A 21999-nucleotide genomic window follows, 5' to 3' on the forward strand; every position below is an offset into this window, starting at 1 on the left:
ACATTCTTGTTTAAAAATAATCATCAAGACAAGATCTACAAATATGTAAACGTGCTTAAAATGTCCGACCCCTCCTTTTTAAATGAATTGATCTTTAATTATGGTTTAAAACAATTTTTAGAATTTTTTCCTGTTAACTTAAAAACTGCTACAGATCAATAAGCTCAATTAGCAAAATTGATTTATAAATAAGCATTCATAGCTGAAATCTTAAGTCGACTCATGATTAGAGTTATTGCCCTTTCAAGATGATTTTACCATTTTTCTGCGTTTTTGCCTTTTATCTTGATTTTAATAGTCTAAGAGACAAATGAAGATAAAAACTTTTAAAAGAATCAATGATCAGCAGGACAAGATCTACAAATACATCAACATGACTAAAGTGGTCATGACATTAAAATTGAATGACATAAAAAAAAAAAGCAGCCCATGCATGAAGCCACTACTGCATATCAGAAAATGCTTGTATGATATACAATACAATACAATATTTTTTTTTTTAACTTTTTCCAAATTAAAGGGCCCATAAAGAACATAAAATTAATATCAACATGACAAACATTTCAGAGTGATTAAAGAAACATAAAATAATAGTTCAAATACCTTAAAGGAGATTTCATACAGCAACATCACATTTAAAACACTACAAAGAAGACATGTGCATTTTTAAGAATAGACAAAAAAAAAAGAAATATTAACCATTCAACCTGGCTTATACAAGTTATCAAAACACCAATTTGGTTTTTGATGAGCCTGCAACTATTGTTGCAGAAAGCTTGACATAGGGAAAGTGATCCAGTGGCAGCAGTGTCAGCGTTAACTTACTTCTTTTAAGCTTTATATTTTAGAAGGTTGAAGTTTTGGATGTTTCATATTTTGTATATAGATGCCTTATGTTAAGAAGTTTCTGTCTGCCATACGTCCATTATCCTCGTTTTCATTTTTCAGTGACTACTTGACAAATGTTAAGATTTTTTGTAATGTTAATTTCTCTCTAATTATGGGTAATAGGATAACTTTATTTGGTATATGTCTGTACTTTAAATTGCTTGTCAGACATTTTTCACTTGACCTTGACCTCATTTCATGGATCTGTGAACAAAGTTAAGTTTTTGAGGTCAAGTTCATATATGAGATACTATAAGCAATAGATCAACTATATTTTAGTATATGGAATGATTGTAAGGTGTACATGTCCAACTAGTAGGTGTCATCTGACCTTGACCTCATTTTCATGGATCTGTGAACAAGGTTAAGTTTTCGTGGTCAAGTCCATATAATTATCAGATACTATAAGCAATAGATCAACTATATTTTAGTATATGGAATGATTGTAAGGTGTACATGTCCAACTAGTAGGTGTCATCTGACCTTGACCTCATTTTCATGGTTTAATATTAAAGTTAAGTTTTTGAGTTTTGATCTTTTTTTTTAATACTTTATGTAATAGGTCTGTTAAACCTAATTTATTTAACCAGTCTTTTACAATATTAACCCATTTACTTAATTTCTCTACATTTTTATATATTTTTATGGACTAAAGTGTTAGGTGAGTTCACAATGTGGTTTATGAATTTTATAAAAGCGGAATTTTAAAGTACTAAAAGGTTCTGTTTGTATCAGCTTAACAGGCTTCATTTGTTGAGGGGGGTAGGAACTTTATCAGGACTCCGGGATCGGGTGTTTTTAAGCTTGGGATTTCGGGATCCGGGAATTATTTTTTTCTAATTTTGGGATGTCGGGATATAATTTTTTTTAATTCGGGACCTCAGAATTTCTTGTTTTTAAGCCCTGGATTTCGGGATCAGGACCTCCTACCCTCCCTCTTTGTTGTTTTGCACTGTACACCTAAAATTTCTTTAATAAATTTTAAAATATGTAAATGTTCAAATGGATCTAAATCGTTGAACACTTGGCTTACACCTTAAACTTCACTTCCATAAAGAGTTATTGAAACAACTAAAGTATCAAATAATTTTTCAAGCATATCTAAAGAGACTATTTTTTCAATTTTAAATCAAGCCCTTTTCCATGACTAGTATTTTGAATAACTTCCTGAACAATTTATAGTTATTCCAATATTTGTTGTAATTAAACTGAAACCCAAATAGAATCTGAAAAAAAGATAATATAAATTATTTTATACAAAAAAAAATCTTTTTTCTTCTGATGTATTATTTTGAAAAATGCCAAATAAAAATCGGGGAGACTCCCCGATTTGTCCCCCAATGGCCTCTATGACAGTGAACTAAAGATATATACATCATTAATTGCTGCATTTGAATTACAGTTGTATGTCAGTTCTTGTTTAGTTTTTGGTTGTAAGACATATCATAATCAAAGCTCTCTTGGGTAGGAGTTACATTTACTACACGCTAGAAGACAGGTTACCCACGCTGATTAAAAACTTACAATTATTATACTGTGCAAACTGACACCAATGCAATTAATTCATTACTTTGTTTGTTCTGCATTAGTTTAATGCATCCGTATTTTTGCAAATTCAACCTTGACAGGAAGTGAAGAAACAGCTACACGATCATTTGCAGCGCAGAAAAGTCGTCAAGCAACGTTTTACTTTCACCCTCTGGCTCCAAAAATTATGCCACTATGTCTATAATTACCCTTGTATCTTTGGATGACGGCGAGACTATAGATCTCCCTGAAGAAAAAACTATAAAAATTGGACGTGGCTCTTTCTTGAAGGTAATACAAGTCTGAAAGTGATTCTATATTTGCAGTTTGAGCTAAATAATATATAATCGGTTAACAAATTATCTCCCTTTGCATATTTAAGAAAAAATATAGTTTAAGTTTCTCAATTATTAGACATGTTAGATGAAAGTGCAATGTTTAAGGTTCATCATAAGGAATTGAAAAATATGGCCGTGTTTACACCTCCAAAATTACTATGAGTACAGACAAACTGGTACATCCAGGAAAGTTTTAAGGCATGGCAGGAACTAGATATATAAAAGTTATATGAAGTCTACGTTTCAGAAAATTATAAACTTACCTGGATTTTGATTTTCATTTTTTTCCAGTCTGCAGAAGATAACAAAATAAACAAACACCTGAGTTTCATTTGATACGGTCCACTCAGTTAAACAGTTTAAACCTGTTAAATCACCTATTGTTTACAGGTGTCTATTGTCCATCCATTGTCCATTTAAATCAATACTACTCACAACATTGATTATATGAGGGGAGCTTCTCAATCGTTTTCACTACTTAGTTAATTTTTGCACCTTCTGCAGGAACGAAAAAAAATGGGTAGCAAAATCTAGAAAAGTTTATAATTTTCTGAAACATAAAATGCATTTAAAATTTATATATCTAGTTCCTGCCATCCCTTAAAACTGTTGCAGGTGTATAGGTTAGTCTGTACTCAGAGTAAAATTTGGGGTGTAAATACGGCCATTTTAGCCAAAAGGTTATGATGAACCTTAACTTAGCAGACAAAACTAAAAACAAAAAAGCCGTTTAATTGTGATAAAATACTATAAAGAAATCATCATTTAATATTAAAAAAAGAAGATGTGGTATGATTGCAAATGAGACAACTTGACCTCCACAAGCAGGGGTTCAAATTAGTGGTGGTCCGAGGTCTGTGACCTTCCACTATTGCAATCAGACTTTTGATTTGGTTACAAGCTACGCCCGACGGACCTTCAATTGGAAAGAAAATAAAAATGTGACAGAGTTGTCAAGCCACAACTGGAGATTTGGAAATTTTCAGCTGGAGTTTTGGTCTCATAACTGGAGATTTTTTATCGACGTACGCAATGGGTTTTTTTGTGTGTTTAAACTGCATATTTTTTTTGGGGGGGGGGGGGTTAAAAGAACAATAATTCCATACCTTTAAACACCTGCATATCCATTTTTACTTGATCAAAATCTTAGCTGGCTACCATGTTATATATATCTAATTGAACACCTTTTTAACACTTTTTATTCTGGATTACAAAAAAAATGACCAGAAAAACCTTAAGTGATCGTCGAATCATCCAAAAGTTTTGAAGTTACACAGAGGAAGTAGTGCTCATTAGGAATCCTTGTGTAGTTAATTATGACCTGTGCTTTTGGCTAAGATGTCAAAAAACAATTGTATGAAATATTTAATCGCCAAAAATCTCTTAAGACAAGTAGTTTAGATGTCCCAAATGGCAAAAGTCGCAGGAATATTGCTCGTCATCAATACATAGTACAACTACGTCAGTATCTATTATATAATAAGTTCAACTGTTCATGCTGTTGGCAGCAATTTCAAATTAGAAGACAATTTTTTTGTATCTTTTCAATTTGGAGACAGGGGTGCAAATTAGCGGTGGTTTGAGGTCCGCGCACTTCCACTTTTGCACGCAGAGATTTGACTTGGTTTCTAGCTATGCCAGACGGAGTAACCTTCCACTTGAAAGAAAATAAGAAATAACTTTGCAAACCTTTTCACCAAAGTCTCCAAATAAACGATCTAAAAACTTATTTTCATCATTATAATTTATGACAGCGATGTTCATTTTGTTCAACCGCTAGCTTTATACAGAAAATCGCCGACAAATAATGTGTAAATTCGAGTAAAATCTTATCTGATTGACAAAAACAATATTGTAAACACCAAAATAATGGCTGCTGTGAAGACAAAATTTTACCATATCGGATCTGATTCCGGAAGCGGATAAGGGCAATTCTGGGTTTTGGCGATCAATTATAAAAAAATCCAGGCAGGTGACGAAATACATCTATGCATGGTAAATGAATATAAACACTAGACTGCTAGAATTGAAAACCAAATGATATGTTTAAAGAAAGAAAAAGAAGAAAATATTTTATACAGACACTCAAAATTACTTTTTGACAAATTTTAATGTCAAAATCCAATACAATGTGACAGCTGGGAACAGTATATATCTATTAACAATATATATGTTCATGGTCACAGTATAAATTTTCTTCATCAGTGATAAATGATGATAATGCATGTGAGATGCTTTTAAAGTGTAAACATATTACTTCAATTTTGAAGGGTTATTTTTTTCTCAATTTTGAAGGGTCAATTAAAGAAGCTTGAAGTTTCTTACTTTATTTAACTATATTATATAATACCTGAATGTAAGCAAATCATATGATATATAGGTGGCGTCCTTTAGGCCACTCTACCAAGGGGTGGGGGTTCCAACTATATGTACCCATTCAGATGCATTGATCGGCACAAAAAAGGGGGATTCCAACCCCCAGCCTCCCCCTGGATCTGCCAATGCTACCCCCTCCTGTTTGATAACTTGGAAATAGTCGAGATTCCCACCCCTAAACCATAAATTCAAGTATAGGACAATATGATAAATCAAATAAAATATAGGGGGAGTCCCTGGAGTCACCCACCACTTCTGTTTGAGAACTTGGAAACGGTCGAGATCTCCACCCCTTAACCATATATATTCATGTTTGTGACAATATGAAAAATCAAATGAAATATAGGGAGAGTCGCTGGGGGTCACCCCACCCCTCCTGTTTTTGAATTTAAAAACGGTCTAGATCCCAACCCCTAAACCATATATATTCATGTATGGGACTATATAAAAAATCAGATGAAATATAGGGGGAGTCCCTTGGGTCACCCCAACGCCTCCTGTTTGAGAATTTAAAAACCGTTGAGATACCCACCCCTTAACCATATATGTTCATGTATGGGAAATATAACAATTCAAATGAAATATAGGGGTCACGTACCCTACCCCCTCCTGTTTGAGAACCTGGAAACTGATGAGATCCCTACCCCTAAACCATATATATTCATGCATGGGACAAAATAACAAATCATTCACATTTACTATGTGCAGGTCAGACTTCAAACTTCACCTTTGATCCAGGTAGTACATGTAGTAGTGAACATTTGTCTGATTCCTGTCTCATAACTTTTGTACAATAGAACACAAACTCAGTTTTCTTTCCTGGGAAACCAGTCCATTCATACTATTACATTTAACATGTTCGTACTAAGTCAACTTCGTCGTGTGAATATTATAATGTTTTATGTCCCCTTTTTCTAAAACTGAGAAAATGGCATTTAAAGTTGGACAGTCTGATATCCAGTCATATAAAACAAGAGCTATGCAAAAAGTATGCGTAATACTAGTTCCAACACATCTGATTAAATTGTCCTTTTCAGAAATCTGATCAAGTATATATTATTTCGGCAATTTCATATTTCAAGTTTGGAGATAGTACATTTTAATCTTGTGATAAGTAAAGTTGAAAGAATTAAAATGGTATTGGACATAAAACATTATAATATTATTACTGGGCAATGTATATGCCATTAAAATTGAATAAAATCGGCAGTAGAAACAAAGGCCATACACAATCTTGTTGGTTAAAATAGTGTCTTATGTTTTCTTTGAACTATATAGCTATGCCTGCAAGGCAAACTGGACGTATAGTTCTTCTGTCTATGCGTCTGTCCTTGCAAGGTTAAGGTACACGTTGACTTTGTCTTTCTTAATAGAATTTCAATGTTAAAAAACCAGGTTAAGTTTCAGGTTTAAGTTTTTGATATAAGAGTTATGATATCACCAAGCAGCTTTGTACATAGATAGCTTATGATGTGGACTGTTTGATGCAAAGTTGATGCTTGGGTCGTAATAAGTCAAGACTTATGGACTTTGTCTTTTGTAATAAAAAGTCAATGCTAAAGACCCAAAGTTAGGGTACGGCCAGATCAAGTTAATTGATAGATTCTCATCCACCTAAATTGAAAATATTGGGTTGAGTTGGACTCTTATATTTTATTTTTACGTATTTTTATTACAGATTCCAAAGAACTTTGTAAAAATACATAAAAAACCTAATTGGTTGGAACGGATGGGGATAAGAATGTAAAAATTAATTTGATATGATCTTAAGGTTAAGTCTGTAATGGGTCTGTGTCTGAACAAACTGTTAGTCATTTTAAATACAGATCATTGGCGGGCATGTAGTGTCATTGGACATTCTTTTTCTAAAAGGACAGTAATAAAATGACACATAATAATTAGACAATGACTTTATGAATATAAAACTAAAGAATTACAAAAATGGCACCTTTACTCCTTATAGGATGCTGATTTATAAACAAATCATAATTAGCACATCATCATAACAGTTGGACATTAAGTTCATGACATGATATGAAAGGGATCTGTATATGTTTCAGCTAAACAAAATGTATATTTTTTGCTATTATTCATTAAAAAGCTGTCACTTGGACCATTTGAAAATTTCTATATTTTGTCAATAATATTAATAATAATTAATAATAATAATATACAGACTATATTTATGTATGAAAGTGCCATAAAGTCCTATTAAATTATAATGCCCTCATTTCATACTATCTCCATTGGTAAACTTTTGTCATGTGACCCAGAATCCGTCAATTTCATTGGTTTGTACTTAGATCACTATAATTCTGAATACAACATTGTATTTGGAGATATATCATTTTAATACTACTGTTTTAGGCAAATTTGAAGATAATTAAGCCTGGTTAAATATATAGGGAGATAAAACATTGCAGCACGAAACTATTGACACCCATAACTCATTTCCACTGTAAAATGGACTTATAACATTATAATATTCACACGACGACTTGTACTACTAGTAGTCAACTAAAACCAACATTAACTACCAAGTAGAATAACTGCAATCATTGTGAACTTGTACCACTGCAGACTCACCATAAAAACTTGATATACATTGATAGATGCATTGCTTTTGAAACCTTGATAACATATAAATTATTTGCCTTATAATTAATTCATTAGATAAACATAAATATACTATATATGAATGTTTAATGTTGAAGCAACATTGCCATAGTTTTCATAAATACGTTTGCCTTGGTTTTTGGTTAACTGCCCTCAGTGCTTACAGCGCTTTGATTTTTTTAATTTTAGACAAGTATTTTGCAAATTCAGATAATAGACATTTGTAATAAAGCACAAAATGTCAAAAACAAGTATGAATGTTTCAAGTTAAACAATAATATATGAATACTATTTCGAAAGACAGATAATAATGGATCACAGCTTATAATGCTAAAAAGACATGTTTTTCAAAAACGATATCAAAATGAACAATGCCAAACCAACTTAAATTTCACAGATATTTATTAATTTTATAAAATTAAAAGAGTTAAACATTATTTTAGAACGATAAAAGTGACACGCACATGTATATCAGCATCAGCAAATAAAACAATTATACTATGCATGTTAAAAGCTGGTGTTTGGTATAAACAGTCAGAGCTCAGACATAAATAAGTCTGATTCTGCTTTTGACTCATAGAGGTCTAAATTTGTAAGTTTTAGGATTTGTCTCCCTTTAATGTAAGACAAAATACGACTTGAATAAGTCCAATATTGTTAAACAAGAAATAATTGACCAGAATCAAAAAGTTGCAAATATCGACTCCTACAAGTCGATGAGTGATCAAAATTGGTTAACTTCAAGACCCACGCATATTTATAAGGAGGTCATGCATCTAAATCAAATAATGACAACATTGAAAGCCAATACTTTGTCTTCTATAGAAAAATATGAATGAGAGTCTAAAAAATCGGAGATAATGTTAATTAACCTTACAATGCAACCACCTGGAATCACACTTAATGAGGTAAAACATCTGTGTTTAGTAAGGATGTCCACTTAGATAATTAAATATAGATAGCTCAAGTCCTTGTGAACTCTCATACAGGTTTTTGCTGTCATAGGTGGTGTAGTTTGGCCACAAAGTAACATTAAGTTTTTTCACCAACATAAATAGACCTAAACAAGTCTGTCATTTTCTGACTTAGATAAGTCTAAAATTGAAACTACATTTTTATAATAAATACATGTTTTGACTTATTTAAGTCAAAAACAAAAATCGACTTGTTTATGTCTGAGCTCTAACTGATAAAACAAATATTATTGAAATATTATTTTTACGGCATATTCCACAAGGCCAGAATATCATATTTGCTAAATCAGTGAGGTTAACTTTTCTTAGTGACAGGCATGTTAAAACCCTTCCACGATCTTTAAATGTCAACAAGTATTTAATAATATACAAAACTTTGAAGAGTTCACCATGCAGTTGCGAATATTAGACCTCGGGCACTGATTTTTTTTTAATAACGAAATATACGTTTTGATTGAGGACAATATCCTTCATGATTCTTCTTTTTCCTCTTGTTCATATTTATGGCTTACTTATATACAATTTTGAAATCTAAAATGTAACAACACTATCTATACACTTTTGACAAAACAAGCAATGATTTATATTTTTTTTTTATTCAGGAAAACACTTATTGTATTATTAAATTTTTTTTTTTTTTTTCTCTCTGGCGCTCCTGGGTGCTTTTTAGTAGGACCAGATGGACAAAAATATAAGTGGTAGATTATGTACACAGAAACATATATTAAACAAGAGATTGAAATTTCCTTTAAAAGAATGTCAAAGGGAGATCATTTTGTCTAATCTTGTCACAAATCCCAAGGCAAGACATAGATATGATGTTTCCAGTGTCGTCAACAATGTTTTGTGATTAGGTTAGTTTATAGGGAATTGCTAGTTGTAGATCAATGATATTTGGTATGCATATGTATTAGCATTGGCACATCTCATTTCCATGGAAATGTTTTGCCCTGTAACTTCAGTCATGGTTCATTGACTGAATAATTTGCTTCACTTTTCATGTTAGAAGTATTGCTATTTTAATTTTAACACTTAAAGAATGTTGGCATGGTTGTAGTGGGGGAGCAATTTTACATCTCCCATGCAGCTACTTTCTATGTTTGAAATCTTACAACACTCATTGTTTGAAGAAACATTTCTTCAAACTTTTCAAGGCTTCACCGAAAGAGAAGGATCAGTGATGTTTTAGTATATATCTTATGTATAAAATTGCTCCCCTACTACAACCCATGCCAACATTCTTTTAGTGCCTGTCCCAATTTAAGAGTTTAATGGTCATGGTGGTTGTAATTAATGGGTCCATGTCTATCATATTTGGTTTTTTTCAGAAATTGCTTTGTTAAGCTTTAGATTTCTCAATAGAATAGTTTCATATTTTGCGGGCATGTCTTGCCATTTTGATGGTAACATGCAAATGTTGAAATTACCCTACTTGATTAATGCAGTGACACTAGTCCAGATCTAGCATTGGTCTTCTTATAAATTTTTTTTTTTGCAACTGTAATGAACACTTTATGTAGCGTGTACCAGTTTAATAATATTTTGTCTTTTGCAGGTATCTGATAAAAGAGTATCCAGAAATCATGGAATTTTAGATGTAGAAGATAATAAGTTATATCTAACACCTGTGAGTATAGATGACATATCTATAACCCTGACTTATCTAAAATTATAAAACTTAACAAGATTTATTTATATTCTCTGACAGGATCTGGTGAAATTATAGAATTTAGTGAGGGCTATTCCAGAAAAAAATGTATGGGGGGGTTGGAAGGCACATTATATTAATAATACATGGGTGATGTCTATCAGAGCAACTTTTCACACTATAATGCACTATAATTCTCAATTACAATTGTCTGAGTGGCGGGTGCTGACAAAAACTGCCTTCCAACCCCCCATACATTTTTTGCTGGAATAGCCCTGATGCGGTTTGAACAGTAGACACCAAACAATTGACCTGAGAATCTTCTGCAACTAATTCGAAAAACTGGCTGATTCTAAAGATTTATAAATATTCCTGGGATACTGCTTTTCATGGATTTTGTATATAAACTTGGAATTAAGATGAACCAGGAATTTAATGTTGAATGAATATCAAAATGTCTATAGGCATGATATGTTTGTACACAGAATTTTGAAAAGCCACAAAATCAAACATCCTGAAAAATGCAGTTTCTTTCAATCCACAAAAATTAATAGCAGCAAAAATAAATGAATATATATCATACTATATAGAACTTCGACTAAATTATGAATTGATTAACATATCTGTATAATATTCCTCACTGAACTGGTTCTGTTCAAATAGCTCTGTAACATAATAAACAAATATCAAAAGCATTACATAATTATTTGATGTCTACCTCTCAACATTGTTGAGGGGGGATAGAACCTTTATCAGGATTCTGGGGTAGAGTGTTTTTAAGCTCAGGATTTCTGGAATGACCCTTTTGGGATGGAAGAATTTTTAATTCGAACTTCGGGATGTCGCTATTTAATTTTATTTAAATTTAGGACCTCAGGATTTCCTGTTTTTAAGCCCAGGATATGGGGATCAGGACCCCTCCTACCCCCTCAACAAACTAGTGTTACTCTCCAAAAGGAGAATGACAGAGAATATTAAAGATGAAGTAAAAGTTTTTGCGATTTTGTCACAAAACTAATTTTTGCTATAAACAGGCTTTAGAGGTTGTTGGACACAAACTTTGTGACCTTGACATATTCCTTATATTTTTGTCTAGACACATGGTAATCCTTGTTTTTACAAGAAGGATGAAGATGATGAGTTACCATCATCATTAACTAAAGATGTTAGGATAGAACTTAAAGATGGAGATATTTTTGGATTGTTGCCAGATAAGTTGTTCTACAAAGTGGAATACAGCCTTGTCAATGGATCAGAAAAAAGGTTTGTTAATATATCAAAATAGATTTGTAGTCTCTAATCCTGTGAAGTGACTCATTTATTCTTGTACACTGTATATATGCAGTTGGAACATTTGAATTGATGGTAAATAGTTTCTTTGGAATCAAAATGGAATAAAAATAAACTCATTGTTAACATGTTAATGGATTTTATTTTATAATTATTTTCCGACTTTCTTTTCAGAATATTTTTTTATGCATTTGCTGCACTAGAAGATGCATTGAAGTCATATGAAACCCCAAATTAAAAAAAATATGCATATGTTAAACACTCGCTTAATACCCATGCTTTTTGTCAAGCCTTCGACTTTAGTCGAAAAAGCGAGACTAAGCAATCCTACATTCTACATTCTGTCCACAAATATTCACTCTGTGGTTTTTGTCGAGCCTGCAACTTTTGTTGCAGAAAGCTCGACATAGGGATAGTGATCCGGCGGCGGCTACGGCGGCGGTGTTAGCTAACTTCTTAAAAGCTTTATATTTTAGAAGGTGGAAGACCTGGATGCTTCATACTTTGTATATAGATGCCTCATGTTACGAAGTTTCCATCAGTCACATGTCCAATGTCCTTGACCTCATTTTCATGGTTCAGTGGTTATAGTTAAATTTTTGTGTTTTGGTATGTTTTTTTTCATACTATATGCAATAGGTCTACTGTATTTGTTGTATGGAATGATTGTAAGGTGAACATGTCTAGCGGGCAGATGTCATGTGACCTTGACCTCATTTTCTTGGTTCAGTGGTTATAGTTAAATTTTTGTGTTTTGGTCTGTTTTTTTCATACTATATGCAATAGGTCTACTATATTTGTTGTATGGAATGATTGTAAGGTGTACATGTCTAGCGGGCAGGTGTCATGTGACCTTGACCTCATTTTCATGGTTCAGTGGTCAAAGTTAAGTTTTTGAGTTTTGGTCTATTTATCTAATACGATATGCCATAGGTCAACTATATTTGGTGTATGGAAATATTTTATGATCTTTATGTCAGTAGGGCAGGTTTCTTTTGACCATGACCTCATTTTCACGGTTCATTTCACAGTGTTAATTTTTTGTGTTTTGGTCAATTTTTCTTAAACTATAAGTAATAGGTCAACTATATATGTTGTATAGAAGCATTGTTAGCTGTACATGTCTGCCTGGCATGGTTCATCTGACCTTGAACTTATTTTCATGGTTCATTGGTCTTTGTTGAGTTATTTTGGTTAATGTTAAGTTAATGAGACAGTTGTAATAAAGCTTTATACTTAGGACTATCAACATAATATCAATGATTAATATAGAAGGCGAGACATTTCAGCGTGTGCACTCTTGTTGAAATTTTAATAACTTTCTTAAACTATACTGAATTTCTACCAAACTTGGACAGAAGCTTGTTTATGATCATAAGAAAGTATCCAGAAGTAAATTTTGTAAAAATAAAATTCCATTTTTTCCGTATTTTACTTATAAATGGACTTAGTTTTTCTGCGAGGAAACATTACATTCACTCTGTGGTTAAAGTTTTTAAAATTTTATTAACTTTAATAAACTATCCTTGATTTGTACAAAACTTGGACAGAAGCTTGTTTATGATCATAAGATAGTATCAAGAAGAAAATTTTGTTATAATAAATTTCCACTTTTCCGTATTTTACTTATAAATGGACTTAGTTTTTTTGCCAGAAACAAAACATTCACTCTGTGGTTTAAGTTTTTAAAATTTTTATAATGTTCTTAAACTATCCTGGATTTCTACCAAACTTAGACAAAAGCTTGTTTCTGATCATAAGATATTATTCAGAAGTAACTTTTGTAAAAAAAAAATTCACTTTTTCTGTATTTTACTTATGAATGGACTTCAGTTAACATTACATACAGTCTGCAGTTAAAGTTTATAAAACATTTATTAGATTCATAAACTATCCTGGATTTTTTTACCAAACTGGAAGCTTCTTTCAATCAAAAGACAGTATCGAGAGGGAAATTTTTATTGATGTTTTTCCTCATTTTTGTTGAGTCTGCGATTAACAGCAAAAGTAGGCGAGACACTGGGTTCCAAGGAACCCTTACGAATTTTTGTTGATTATTTACTATAAGGTAAACTTCGGTTTCAAAACACGGCATTTAATGAGTAGCCATATAGACAGATAGAAAAAAAATTGACGATTATACGATATATTTGCGTAAAAAATGATAAAATCGTGCGCAGAGGACTAAGTTTATGATATATACATGCATTGGTTTAAGAATTGGATGAACATTATTTTTCACCAGTCACTCATTTCTTATGACTTTAAGCATTACCCTTGTACTTCCTTTCATACGTACATCCTTAATTAGGTCCAAAAATTCTTTTCTGTTCTTTAACTTCAGTTTGGCTCAACCATATATATGTAATAAAACTTAAAACACAATGCTTATTATCACAAAATACAGATCATGTTTGAATTTGAGTGCTGTTATTTTCACGGTTCTTGATTGATGCCCCTTTATAACGTTATATGCCAGCTAGAACATCAACTGTGTCCATGGACACATTCTCCATTTATTTAGGAAAGGGATATCATTCAGCAAAATATAAAATAAATTTAAACTAGAACTATTGTGATATTTTTTTTTCAGTGAAACTAAAGAAAAAAAGAAAGAGGAATCAGAAGGTATATAGCTTTACTTACAAATTATTTTCTTATATGTAAATTGTAACTCATCACATGACTTTCTTTAATAACTTCTAAATTCTTACTTACTTTATTGTACAAAAAAAATATAATTTCCATGGTAAACGTTAAACAACCTTTGTCTAAGAAGGACAGGCAATGGCATTGCACACTGAAACAAGAATAAACTCCCAGAAGTGTCTTGCCTTAGACTTAGTAACTAGTTACTAGGTAATGCTATATCTGTCTATGAGATGTAGGTCCATTTTCGTGTACAAAAGTTTCTAGGGGGCACTGCTACCTTATTATTATATGACATACTATACAAGTTGATATAAGAATCATGTAAAAAGTTATTTATCAAGTCAACTTCTGCATATATGCATACTATGTTTATTATAAAAGATGAGCAAACAAAAATCAAGTACTGTATATTAAGAATTTATTGCATATATTTATAATTACAGTTTTTGTAGAAAGGACAAAATGCAAGATTTATCATTGTGAAAATCTGCATACGCTTAAATGTTTCAGATTCTTAAAATTGTGATTATCACCAAGTCCATATATTTGTAATGACTAATGAATTTAATTGATTGATTGCTTCTCATAAAAGTTACTGTTTTTCTTATTGTCTGTAATATTGTTAACAGATCCTAGCTTAAAACAAAAAGAAGAAGAAAAGGTAACTTTCTAATACCATATTTATATTTTCAGAACCCAAACCAAAGAAAAAAGAGCCACATATAAAGGTGAGTAGAAGTAAACTGATAATAAAAAAATGAATTCCTAACAATTTCCTTTAAAGAACAATTGATTGATGTTTATCCGGAATCAAACTTTGCATGCATATTCAGAAAGATAATATTTCAGTGTTGTATGATATAATATTATTAATTTGTATATTTTAACAAATTTGATTCGTCTAGGGATAGTCACATGTTAAACTATATTTTCGAAGGTACAGATAAAACGGTGGATAGCAAAAAGCATATTGCACAGAGCATATTGCACGGTTATTTTTAGAATATCTAAAAACCGATTTACTTTGTGACGTCATGTAATGAATTTCAGGATATCGTTAAAGGTTTTGAAACAAATGTTATCTGTGATCGATTATTTGACGAAAAAAATCTTCAAATACATAAGTTGTCAAACAAACAAAAAAGTAAATTAAATAACAACTAATATGTTGTTATTGTCGAGGAGACAATATGATATCTATAAGATTCAAACAAAATCAAATGACTATTTTGATACAAATATATGCATAATGGTCTGAAATTAATAATATAACAAATTTAGCCTTTGTATGAGGTCAATACAGGATATATCGACCCAAAGAAGTATATCGACCTCGGACTTCGTCTTCAGTCAATATACTTCTTTCAGGTCAATATATCCTTGTATCGACCTCATATAAAGGCTATATTTGTATAATATAGTGCTTCATACTAGACATACACAGAGTTGTGTTTTTAAATGTGCTAGGTAACAGTTAACAGTCCCCTAAAGGGCATTCACCATATCTTGATGAAAAGCCAGCTAGTCTCTGCTCATGTTGTATGCTTATCATAGAAAGGGAACTTTTTTATCAGGATAGCAGAAAAAAGTTTTGCATGGGGGTAATAAATGTATGAGTTACCTGTTTGGATCAAGAAACTTCAAACACATCTTTTGCTAAACTCTGATGAAAAATAGTTGTCATTGAATGGATATTTTATGGAATATGAAAAGGTCATAAAATCCCTGAAATAACTATTATAATGTTGTTTATATATACATGTATATGTAAACTAATAATTGAAGAGTGGCGAAAAATATTTACAGAATGATGAGAAAATTGTCAAACCTCCTGGAGGAAAGGATATGGCATTACCGATAGACAAGAAAAGAACACTACCTAGATGGTTGATTGAGTCGGCCAAATTATCTCCCCCTAGTAAATCTCCTGTTAAAGCAGCTCCAAAACGTGCAGGTAAAATTATCTTCTTTTTGACTTTCGAACAGGACAGTGACACATAACAGTCGAACATTGTCTTCTTCCAGAAGAAAGCAAACTTAAACATCTGTAAAACAGGTGCTTTTCCTATTGTAATTTAAAACTTTTTTTTAAAGGGGACCAGATATGATGAGAGTGCTCAAACTTATAAGCATTGTCACCATTTTCACTTGTCACTATATAGGCTTTTATTTCTCATTAATCATTAATATAAACATGATAAACCCTGTTTTCAAGACATGTGCAGTTACTATTTTTGTCTCTTTAATATTTCAATCACTTGTTTTAACTGAATTTAAATAAAAAAGCCAAATAGCTACACCATATGCAACCTATGTTTGTACATACTGGGGTATTCAAGTTTCAAAGTGCATGTTGTCTCATTGGCAAAAATTTCTCATCTCCTTATTTTTAGCTCACCTTGCCCGAAGGGACAAGTGAGCTTTTATCATCACTTTGCATCCGGTGGCGTCGTCGGGCGTCGTCGTCCATCGTCAGCTGTTAACTTTTACAAAAATCTTCTCCTCTGAAACTACTGGGTCAAATTTAACCAAACTTGGCCACAATCATCATTGGGGTATCTTGTGTCCTGTGACCTGGCCAACCAACCAAGATGGCTGCCATGGCTGAAAATAGAACATAGGGGTAAAATGTAGATTTTGGCTTATATCTCTGAAACCAAAGCATTTAGAGCAAATCTGACACGGTGTAAAATTGTTAATCAGGTCAAGACCTATCTGCCCTGAAATTTTCAGATGAATTGGACAACCCGTTGTAGGGTTGCTGCCCTGAATAGGTAATTTTAAGGAAATTTTGCTGTTTTGGGTTATTATCTTGAATATTATTATAGATAGACATAAACTGTAAACAGCAATAATGTTCAGCAAAGTAAGATTTACAAATAAGTCAACAGGTCAGAAATGGTCAGTTGACCCCTTTAGGAGTTATTGCCCTTTATAGTCAATTTTTAACCATATTTCGTAAATCTTTGTAATCTTTTACAAAAATCTTCTTCCCTGAAACTACTGGGCCAAATTAATCCAAACTTGGCCACAATCATATTTGGGGTATTTAGTTTAAAAAATGTGTCTGGTGACCTGGCCATCCAACCAAGATGGCTGCCACGGCTAAAAATAGAACATAGGGGTAAAATGCAATTTTTGGCTTATAACTCAAAAACCAAAGCATTTAGAGCAAATCTGACTGGAGTAAAATTGTTTATTAGGTCAAGATCTATCTGCCCTGAAATTTTTAGATGAATCGGATAACCTGTTGTTAGGTTGCTGCCCCTGAATTGGTAATTTTAAGGAAATTTTGCCGTTTTTTTTTGTTATTATCTTGAATGTTATTATAGATAGAGATAAACTGTAAACAGCAATAATGTACAGCACAGTTAGACATGAAAATAAGTCAAAATGACCAAAATGGTCAATTGACCCCTAAGGACAAATGAAGGAGTTATTGTCCTTTATAGTCAATTTTTAACAATTTTCCTAAAATTTGTAAATATTTACTTACATTTTCCACTGAAACTACTGGACCAAGTTCATTATAGACAGAGATAATTGTAAGCAGCAAGAATGTTCAGTACAAACACATCACCATCACCAAACACAATTTTGTCATGAATCCATCTGCGTCCTTTGTTTAATATTCACATAGACCAAGGTGAGCGACACAAAAGAGCCTCTAGTTATTTTCTATGATGAATTATGCATCGGTCTCATATTTAGTGATTTTCTATATATGGGTTGTCACTATCTTGAATTTGTTTCTTGTTTTATCATAGGTTTAATATATTTGCTAACATTGATCATATAAGAGTTCTTTATATAAGTCTAATTCAAATAAATATTTCAAAACTAAAAACTCTTGTTAAATGTGTTTTTTTATGCTTAGCACATAGCTGATTTTTCAAGCTGTGAAGCACTTGTGACCTGTGACTCTTTATTAAACATGTTAAACTATATATTGGACAGAATTTTTTACAGATTTAATTTTTTTTTCTGAAAGGATCATATTTACATTAGGATTGATCATATCAAAAAATGTTTCTGTGCAAAAATGTTCTGTATTTGGGCCATACAAAAGAATAGGTTTGTTTGCCCAAACCCTACCTACCCAGAAAAAAGCTGCCTACTCAAATTCTTTTATTATCCTGATTTGAAGAAGTTTTTTTTTATTCAGATAGGCATGAAGACTAATAAACATCGGATACTTCAATTTCTTTAAAAAAAATATTTTAAAAATGCCTACCTACCTACCCACTGTCTCAACCTTGAGTAGGGTTTGGGCAAACCAAAATATTTTTAATTGTAGCCTTGACTGTTGACATTGAGTGTTGATTTCACTTTATTTACAGCACCCACTCCAGTTAAAGCTAAGAAGAAACAACCTGAATCTGATGAAGACTTTGATGAAGAAGATTATGTTCAGGAAAAGAAGCCACCAAGGAAAAGGGGTAATAAATCTTCAATATCAAAATCAACATTCAACTACATTGTCAGGAAATTTTAAAAACGGTAATAAGGACAACAACACCCATCAATTATTGCATGGTAAGAGTTTATTCTGATCGACATGTTTCTCCATGGGTGGCATCTTCAGGACCATATAACTTATGAAATCAACAGTGAAGTACAATTTGGTGGTTCATTGTCATGAAATGTACAATTCATTTATAAAAGCTTTAGTAACAGGAAAAAAAGCAAGGCTAGTTGAGTTTCTCCTGTTCCATAGTGAGTACAAAACAATTTTGTATAGTATTATTGATGAGTTTGTTGGGTTTTTTTTGCTTTTGTCTGTTGTTTAATTGAAATTGATAATCCGTGGGGAGGATACCAAAATGAACTATGTATTTGAATATTACTGTTTGTTTGCTAGTTTGGTTTAAACATATTTATTTAAAGTGGATTGGGAAAGAAGCTTTGCAACTTATATTAATCCCTTTCCACTTTGCGGGTGCGAGTACTGCCTTGTAGCGGCATTAGCATGCTCACAATAGACTTTGGATACCAGTAGAAAATACTGTATGATATATAGATATGGCTGAAGCAAAATTGTCTTTTTTCAGAATAAAAACTTTGTTGTCTTTAGGTTTGCCTTTTTGGGGGTCAATTTATTTATTTCAACAAAGGTCAAGTCTGTACATCTTGTATGTAAATATACAATATATTTACATTAGATTATTTTAAAAATTTTATAGTTTTACCGTTTCCTACAAAAGTCAAAAAGAAATATACAGAGTCTGATGAAGACTTCAATGATGATTTAGATGATGAGGATTATGTGGAAGAAAAGAAGAAATCAAAAAAGAGAGGTGAATTTTCTGTCTTGAAAAGACAAATAAGATAATATGTGTATCCATCACAGCGAAAAAACATTATAACATGTATAATTACAATCTGTTGGACAAAGGAGTAGGTGTGGTTAAGGGCCTAGAGTTGGTTTAACAAAATAACTTAGAACTAAGATTGATCGTAATTTATGAATAATTCGGTATACTTACGATTATTATTTGTCTTAAGTACTTTTGTGAAACGAACTCCTGAATATCAAGTCTGTAATTTCAAGATGAAAAGTGTCTCCCGTTGATGATATACATTTGAGAAAGTGAAATGGATTTTGTTTAAATTTTTCCAATGGAACAGTCACATTTACACCCTTAATAGACGACCAAAAAAAGAGATTGTCTGGATTTCAACCAAATTTAGACCCAGGAATGCGACATACAGGGTAAGACAAATTAAAACTTCATGTGAGATATGGTATTTGTAATAACAATACTATTGTTACAAGATCTTATATGGCTATGCATCTGAATTGGCCCGTTTTCAGAACAGTTAGCGGAAATTTATAAATTGAAATTGATTGTGATGCCAAACAAAAGTATATGTTTGGTTCCAGTTACTCAACCAACCCGAAATCTTTTTTTTCCATTACTAAAAAAAAAAAATCTAACCATGCCATTTTGTGGAATGAGGAATTTCATCTGAACTTCTGTAAGCTGTGTCAACTACATCTAAATTGCAACAAATTCTTAACAGAAAGCAACAAATTAACTAAAACTTAATATATCTGTTTTATTTTACAACCAAACATATAAAAAATGGTGATCTTCCGGTAGAGACATGTATAAACTGGAATTCAACTAGGTTGTAAGTATTGTAGTTATTTCAGTTTTATTTTTTTTTTTGGTAATCAAGAAATTATTTTTGAAGTATATATTTTTAGCACCTCCTGCAAAGGCCAAGAAGAAATATGCAGAGTCTGATGAAGATATGGATGATTTAGATGATGAAGAATATGAAGAAAAGAAGAAATCATCAAAGAGAGGTATAATTTTTTATGCCCCACCTACAATAGTAGAGAGGCATTATGTTTTCTGGTCTGTGCATCCCTTCGTCTGTCTGTCTCGCTCAAGGTAGTTTTTGATGAAGTTGAAGTCTGAACAACTTCAAACTTAGTACACATGTTCCCTATGATATGATCTTTCTAATTTCAATGCCAAATAAGGTTTTTGTCCCAATTTTTCGGTCCATTGAACATAGAAAATGATAGTGTGAGTGGGGCATCTGTGTAGTATGGACACATTCTTGTATCTAATTATTTTTTTTAAAGCAAATGATCACAAAAAAAAAGTTATAGGGCAATGGAGCACAATTTTACGATGGAAGTCATATAAGCATGGATTCTATGGTATCTGTCTCTTTATTTTCCCAGAAAGTGATTAATTATAATAAGTATACCCAAATCGTTGGGCTTCACTACATTCACCATGTAGATCTGTTAGTCCAACAAATATTTCCATTTTATTTGAATAGCAGCTTGATGAGTTGTGATCTCTTTTCGAATCTGTCAGACACCCAAGAAACAGTTTGCCAATACTTTGATTTTTTTATTATTTTAAATGAACTTTATCACACATTTCTTCAGTACTGCATACTACATACAGTATGCAATGACTTCATATTTGGTCTTCAGCTTCGTAGTTATAAATTGTAATGTGTGTGTGATTTAAGTTCATAAAACTTTGCTCTGAGCACAAAAATCATGCTCGAAACATGAAATCCAGCAATTTGATTGGTTGATTTTCGAGTCTGAGTACAAAAAACTGACTCGAAAGTTTTATGACCGCAATTGATACTTTGAATTGTGAATGGAGGCATGCCAATCATGTCACCTGGGTCATTTTTGTTATGATTATCTAAATTTTGACTTGATTTTTAAAAGTTGTTCCTGATTCTTTTTAAAATTGCTTGATATCTAAAAACTAAATTTGTCAAGTGGGTTTTATTTGTATCCTAAAGGTAAAAAGAAAGTTGATTCTGATGAAGATTTTGATGATGAGGATTATGAAGAAGAAAAAAAGCCACAGAAAAAGAGAGGAAAAGGTAAGACTAACTCATAAATCATTATTATTATCAGGTACTGTGGATTCATTTATATTCGTTGAATACCAATTTTCGTGAATTTCGTTGGTACGAGAGAACCACGAATTTAGATGTTCAACGAATAACACATTTTCTAAAGGAATAAATGCAGACTTTGCCAAAACCTAGAAATTAAATTTTCACAAATTTGCAAGTTTTTCTCAAACCAAGAAAGTTGGTATCCACGAAAATAAATGAATCCACAGTATCAGTTTTCCTGAATTTTGTTGGTTAAGATAAACAACAAACTTAAGATTTAAAAAAGTAAAAAAAATTTTTG

At 31.9% G+C, this 21999-nt stretch overlaps 1 protein-coding gene across 2 annotated transcripts in view; it reads left to right on the forward strand.

Moving 5' to 3' along the window:
* The first annotated feature begins 2345 nt into the window (after nucleotides 1-2345).
* The window catches only part of LOC139516560 (ABC transporter F family member 4-like), a 28524-nt gene continuing 8870 nt past the window's right edge, over nucleotides 2346-21999 (forward strand). For both annotated transcript variants that reach the window (XM_071306740.1, XM_071306739.1), the window contains exons 1-10: nucleotides 2346-2706; nucleotides 10275-10346; nucleotides 11464-11630; nucleotides 14251-14285; nucleotides 15003-15037; nucleotides 16116-16263; nucleotides 18650-18748; nucleotides 19493-19606; nucleotides 20521-20622; nucleotides 21597-21680. In XM_071306740.1, the coding sequence (XP_071162841.1) occupies nucleotides 2611-2706; nucleotides 10275-10346; nucleotides 11464-11630; nucleotides 14251-14285; nucleotides 15003-15037; nucleotides 16116-16263; nucleotides 18650-18748; nucleotides 19493-19606; nucleotides 20521-20622; nucleotides 21597-21680 (952 nt within the window). In that variant the 5' untranslated portion in view covers nucleotides 2346-2610. The remainder of the gene's footprint in view (nucleotides 2707-10274; nucleotides 10347-11463; nucleotides 11631-14250; nucleotides 14286-15002; nucleotides 15038-16115; nucleotides 16264-18649; nucleotides 18749-19492; nucleotides 19607-20520; nucleotides 20623-21596; nucleotides 21681-21999) is intronic.

Source organism: Mytilus edulis, chromosome 3, assembly GCF_963676685.1.
Source record: "Mytilus edulis chromosome 3, xbMytEdul2.2, whole genome shotgun sequence".
Lineage (NCBI taxonomy): Eukaryota > Metazoa > Mollusca > Bivalvia > Mytilida > Mytilidae > Mytilus > Mytilus edulis.